Source organism: Acanthisitta chloris, unplaced genomic scaffold (assembly GCF_000695815.1).
Source record: "Acanthisitta chloris isolate BGI_N310 unplaced genomic scaffold, ASM69581v1 scaffold7288, whole genome shotgun sequence".
Taxonomy (NCBI): Eukaryota; Metazoa; Chordata; class Aves; order Passeriformes; family Acanthisittidae; genus Acanthisitta; species Acanthisitta chloris.
This window is the reverse complement of record NW_008686411.1, coordinates 47,160-53,772: the sequence shown is the minus strand read 5'-3', so window position 1 is coordinate 53,772 and position 6,613 is coordinate 47,160. Positions and strand designations below refer to the sequence as shown.

Here is a 6,613-nt window from a genome sequence, read left to right as displayed (position 1 = left end):
CTTAACATCTCTAAGAATAGTTCTCCCCCCACAACTTTCAAGGGGAAGTGCCAGATTCTGCACCTGGGAAGGGGCAACCTTGGATGTACACAGACTGGGGAATGAAACGCTGAAAAATAGTGCCAATGGAAAGGGAACTGGGGATCCTGGTTGGTGGCAAGTTGAATACGAGTCAGCAGTGCCCTGGCAGCCAGGAGGGGCAAACGTGTCCTGGGGTGCATCAGGCACAGCAGCACCAGCAGGTCCAGGGAGGTGATTGTCCTGTTCTGCTCTGCACTGGTGCAGCCTCACCTTGAATATTGTATGCAGTTTTGGACACCACAATATAAGAAAGATATTAAGCTATTCGGAAGTGCCCAAAGGAGGCAATGAAAATGGTGAAGGGCCTTGAGGGGAAGCCACATGAGGAGCAGCTAAGGTCACTTGGTTTGTTCAGCCTGGAGAAGAGAAGACTGAGGAGAGACCTCATCACTGTACACAACTTCCTCACAAGGGGAAGCGGAGCAACAGGCATTGACCTCTTCCCTCTGGAAACCAATGACAGGATCCAAGGGAATGACCTCAAGTTGTGTCAGGGGAGGTTTATACTAGATATTAGGAAAAGGTTATTCACTCAGAGCGTGGCTGAGCATTGGAACAGCTCCGCAGGGCAGTGGTCACAGCACCAACCCTGACAGAGTTCAAGAGGCATTTGGGCAATGCTTTCAGGCACATGGTGTGATCCTCAAGGATGTCCTGTGCAGGGCCAGGAGTTGGACTTGATAATCCTTGTGGGTGCCTTCCAACTCTGAATATTCTGTGATTCTTTGCAATTTCTTGGACTAAAGCCATGGCAATATTCTTGCTAAAAGTAACTGCCTTTAGATTTTGCAAAGGCACAAAGTTGAAGGGCCTAACAGCACAACTTTGCATTGTTTTGGGAAGATAATAGACGTTTCACAAAATCAGGTTAAATTTTGTCTCTGTTCATAATATCCCTCTAATTCTTTAATCTATCAAGTGTTTTACAGGTACTATGACAATTTATGGAGTGTTCCTGTAACTGTGAATTGTATTTATGAATTCCAATACCTGTTTATCTGGGAACCCTAGGAGGGATGACATGATGTAAGCTGTGAGAGTAATTGGATTATTGGTGCCTCCTTGAAGATCACTGTGTAACACTTTCCCAGGCTCATGAAACTCTCCATTTAATTTCTGATGACGGACAATCCATTTAGCTGTATCCATGAGTACATCTTGGTCAATATCTATGAACGGACGAGCTTGAAGGAAGCATCTTAATACAAAAGCTGATAACCTTGGGGAAAAGGTTAGTCAAATATGACAAAATTAGCCATGTATTACAGCTTCTTCTGTAAGAGATGATGTAAGAGAGGCAACTAGGACAAATTTTTACCCCCAGTAACTCTGTTTGCACCACTATGACATGCCCCAGTCAGTCTTCAGTCTTCAGTCTCCAGTATGGAGATAACTGAAAATCTGTTTGAAGCAGTGATGATCACATAGTCCTAAATGCTTTCAGTCAACTGCAAGAATAAGTAATTTAAATTTTATTCTCCATTCCTTTGAGGAACACAACAGAAAAATTCTTCAACCAAACTACTCCCCTGGCTAAAATTATTCATCATTCATTTTTTTGCAAAATTAAAAAGCCTTGCCCTAGTAATGGCTTTGGCAATATGCTATCCAGCAAGAATGACCTTAGAATTGGCCTAAATACCTAATGAAAACCAGGCAGGAGGCTAATATAGCTGGAAATTTTTACCAGCTTCACAAAAAACAAATTTAGATGCAGGGAAAATATCTAGAATACTAAAATTCCACAACAATTCCAGCAGAACTACTTACCATGTGCTCCCAGAGGGATCTTCATTTCCAAAGGCACTAAAAGAACCATCATCCCTCTGGAAAAGCAGTTCTCTTTGGTAGCCTAAAGTGGAAAAGTAGAGACAGGTATTGAACACTTTCCTCTCATGCAGGTTCCAGCACAAACTGCTGGTGTGAAGCAAGGCACTTTTGAAGGCTGAGAAAGACAGAACTTAAGCTTGTATTTCTTAAAAAAACCCCTCCCAAATATGCAGGAACACACAAATCCATGTAGAAGACGACAAGAAGTGCTCAGCAATAACATGAAGGATCCATCTAGAAAAGTAGGACCAGAAACTCTTGCTGCTGCTCATCTGCCACCCAAGCACAACAGTGTGGTAGGACCAGAAACTCTTGCTGCTGCTCATCCGCCGCCCAAACACAACAGTGTGGTGCAGACACACACACTCCAAACATACTCAGAGGTTCCAGGAGCAGGGCAATGAGAGCAGAGTAGCAGCTATAGGTCAGTGCTCCATCACTTTGGGGAGCTGGAGATGTGTACCTACAGAAATGCTCTATCTCCATCACTTTGGGGAGCTGGAGATGTGCATCTACAGAAATGCTCTATCTTTTCACCAAAAGGAAGGAAAACCAAAAATTAAGTATTTTCCAACTGGAAGGGCAAGGCTACAAAAGCTGCTGAAAACCAGGTCCTTTCTCAGCTGGCTTTTGCCAAATCAAAGGACTAGCTATCAGAAAAAGCATGCTGGAAGAGGCTGTTTTGAAATGAGTGTTCAAAGACCTGAAGATCCCGAAATTCTGAGAAAGAACCATTTAAAACATATCCTAAGATTTTTCAATATCCAGAACAAGTGCAGCTTTCTCCTGACTGGATATTACTCAGTGTAGTCAGCCACTACTCAATTGCTGACTTCAGTACAGAACCAACGTTTGTTAACATTATCACTGTAGTTTCTGAGCCTTCCTTCCCTTACATTTTGCCCACCATTTGTGCATCTGGAACAACATTGGTATCTCTTTATAGCCTTTCACAAGACATCATATATTCTCTTCCCTCCCCACCTTGTTTTTGCTATTTCGGCTATTATAATTAGGAAAGTGTATTCATTAGTCTAAGACCTGACAGATACAGACACAACACTGAATCACCCAGGCAGAAGGAAAACTCTCAGGCAACCATCAGTAAGTTCTACCCAGATGAATAAATTTATGAATACAACACATGAGGTCCATCTAGCTACAACCACTCCCCTGTAAATGTTCCTTGCTTTCACTGATAAAAGATTAATCACCCCCTTACATATCATCCTGACTATAGATACATAGTGAGTAAATCACAGCCATAATTACTGAGGACAAATGGCCTGGTCCCTCAATCTAAGTTACAGTGTAAAATGAATTCTTAGTCATGGTGTCTCTATAATAGAAGAGATAGATAAAGTTGTGAAACTGAACTGCTACAGTATACCTGGGCACGTCCCATGTAATCCCAGTAACATCAGATTCAGTTTTTAACTCTTTGAATGAGTTTGCAATTGCAATTTTCACAGTATAAGGGGTTTATAATGTATTTAGTGTGACAGTGGTTAATTACACGACTGAAACTGGTGAATCTTTCCCATACAGACATACCTGTCATCTGTTAATGCTACTGAGTAATGCACTCATGAGTGGAAATAAAGGAGGAATGAGTGGTATTTCTCACCAAGGAAAGCAACAGTCACTGTCAAAGTTTAAGTCTCAAAATAATGCTCTATGAGGAACACAAATACATGCACATATATACAAACAGACTGCTTCCTCTTCAAAAGTATCTGAGTGCAAGGCCTGAAAACAAGGTCTTCTCCCTTTTTACAGAACTGTCAATATACAGTAATAAGAATCATCACCCTGCTGGTAGTGTAAAAGCACTAAACCAAGACCAACAGCCTGCATAACAAAGACTGCTGAGCAGCCCTTACACAGGGATAAATTTGTCTCAGAATTTAACACCAGAAGAGATCAGAAAGATGAGCAGAACCAGAGGGAGGATGGAGAGATCACTGAGCTATTTCCTACAGTCTGCCTGCTTTAGTCTCAACGCCAGCCCTGCCGCAGTCACGCAAAAGTCTCCAAACACGAGCGTATCTAACACGGAGAAGCTGCAGAAATGCTGGAACAGGAGACCTGGAGGCTGTGAACCACCACGTTCGTTCCAGCGAACACTCAATCAGACATGAAAAACGATACTTCAAATGTCAACACATCAGAGTGGAAAGGCAAGGCAAAGAAGGATCCTATTATGAAGATGTACACCAGTACTCCCAGAGGACTGGCTGGAACCCAAGAGATGCAGGAGGCTTGCTGAGCAAGGCTGAAAGAGAAGTGCATCAGGATAGAAAGGACTTCAGAAATATGTGAGAGACATTTTTTCATGAGTCTCACATTTCAAACAGCTTGAAAATACTGCTCAAAGTTGTTACTTCTTTTGGTCTAACAAAGTTTTCACACCAGCCAGGATTTTTTTTTTTTATTTCAAAAGAAGTGATTTAAAGACGGGATCTGTCATTACCACAGCTAAAGAAATGCATTTAAAAGGCAACTTTTCTTTGGCTTTGTCTTTGTTCTAGGTGAATAAAAACTGCAAAAAGAAAGACCACATAGCGGTCTCTGATAGCTATATGATCCTTTCTTCTCACAACCATTTAGCCTTAAAATTACTTATATTTACTTCAGATTATGAGGTCAGTTTTTCAAATACTAAGTCAATTAAGACATGCAAAACAAAGTCTGTTTTAAATTAAACTTCATGGCAGTCATGTCAAAACCTGAGCTTCTAAAAATTACATCTTAAACTAAAGTGTAATCTTAAAGTTGAAATTTTCAAAAAAAATCAGTGGAACAACTGAAAACAATTGTTAAAATAATGTTACAAAACAAAACCAAAAGAATATTTTTATATTGTGGTTCTTTTCTATCTTAAGGTTACAAATATTTCAGCATACATACTGTTTTGGCCACTATAGTGTTGAAAATGTACCTAAATTCAAAACCCCAGGAACAAGTTAAGTGACACAATGATTGGTATATAAGTGACATTTTAACCTATACTTCTCACTTCCTTTGAAATACTTTTAATAAGTCTGTTACTGGAAAAGTTCAGAAAATTATGGTAGCAAAGTTCAGGCCTTTTAAGAGTGACACGCTGCTTACAAATTTCAAAGTAGCTGTTTACATAACACATCTTTTTCCCCCATCTTACTACACAACTAAACCATGTAGTAGAAAGGGTTTTAAAAATCATTTAACCACTTTGACATAAAAGTGGGATCTTGATGAAAGGAAAATTTGTTTTGAGCTGTGTCTTTTCCAAAGGAAATGTCAACAACTTAGAAAAGATCAAACAAAAAGATGTACAGGGAGTAAACAAAAATGAAAATGTCATCATGATGCCTCAGCAGGGGTGTAGCTCACATGGGGATGGTCCCATTGCTCTCAGCATGGACACTGACACGTGGTGAGTGTGGTACACCCCAGTTAGACACTATCTGATCCAAAAGGCACAGAGAAGCACAGTGCAACTATGTTCTCCACACTCTGTGACACCCCATAGTACTTCCCAATCAAAATATATGACAATTTCCAACTAAAATTTTCCAGCTTTTGATTTCCAACAAAAGGTTCACTTCCAATCAAGTCTAAAACTTGGGTGGGCAAAAACCTGCAACGGGAGCAAATGGCATTCCTTGAGCTCTACAAGGACATGGCAGGGTCCAGGTGGTGTCACTGAAAATCATTTGCTGTCTAATTCTGTCAACCCAGAAGGAAGAGGAAAAGAAAGAAAAAATGGGCATTTTGTCCAGAGCAATATTCCAAACACCAAATGCAGAGTCATAGTTTTACTAGTAGGAGGTCTTTAAAAATCTGACATCTTTCTTTTAAGTATACAGACCTTTTCTCATAAATGATACAGCTTTTGATTTAATATCCTCTCTCAGCTGCCTGGTTTTAGTCAGGTATTGCAAAACATAAACATTTGGAGCAAAATTGATCATATTCTGTTCACCGCAGCCATAAGGCATCTTAACCAATGATGCCAAACCATTGATAGAAGGCCCAAGTAAATCACCTGAAAGATAAAATTTAATGAAAATAAATTGAAGCTTATAGCAAATAAGCACATGATTCACACAAAAAAGGTAGTATAATCTAAACTGGGAGAAAATATGCTACATCATGAATGTTTGTGCCAAACACCACTAACCAGGAAGAAAAGATACTTCATCTTCTAATCAACTTTATGCCCCCTGACCTAACTCCTCACAGACCTTTCCAACTCAGAGTAATTTCAGTCACCATTAGAGAGAAAAAAAAAAAAAAGAGACATTTAATCCAGAAAAATGTTTTAGTAATGGTACACGTTTGACACTTCTTCTATTTCTTCTCTCACCTACAGTTATCAAAGCCTAGGTGCCACAGGAAACAACAATCAGTCAGGTTATAGGTTTTATTCTGCAGACAAGAATTAAAACAGGATACTAGCAAACCGTGGAGGATCTTCCTGATTAAAATCCAACTCTCTGCCTCTCTAACTCTGAAAATACCATACGAACACCATAATATCATAAAGGAATGAGACACTCTATCCATAAGGTCTTCCTATGTTATAGTCTAATGCATGATGGTAAATTAATTTCAACTAACGATTCAACATATTACTAGAGCAATTAAATCAAAATTAATACCATTCCCTAAAGATGGAAACAGAATAAGGTAATTCTTACCAACAGCAGTGACCTGC

At 39.7% G+C, this 6,613-nt stretch overlaps 1 protein-coding gene across 1 annotated transcript in view; it reads right to left on the bottom strand.

The window, feature by feature from the left end:
• Positions 1-6,613, bottom strand: part of CD109 (CD109 molecule) — a gene marked incomplete at its 5' end in the record, with an annotated part of 72,499 nt that overhangs the window by 18,778 nt on the left and 47,108 nt on the right. The window contains 4 exon segments of the mRNA XM_009080107.1: positions 1,072-1,300; positions 1,852-1,933; positions 5,765-5,941; positions 6,578-6,613. The exon segment at positions 6,578-6,613 is cut by the window's right edge and continues 121 nt beyond it. Of these exon segments, the coding sequence (XP_009078355.1) occupies positions 1,072-1,300; positions 1,852-1,933; positions 5,765-5,941; positions 6,578-6,613 (524 nt within the window).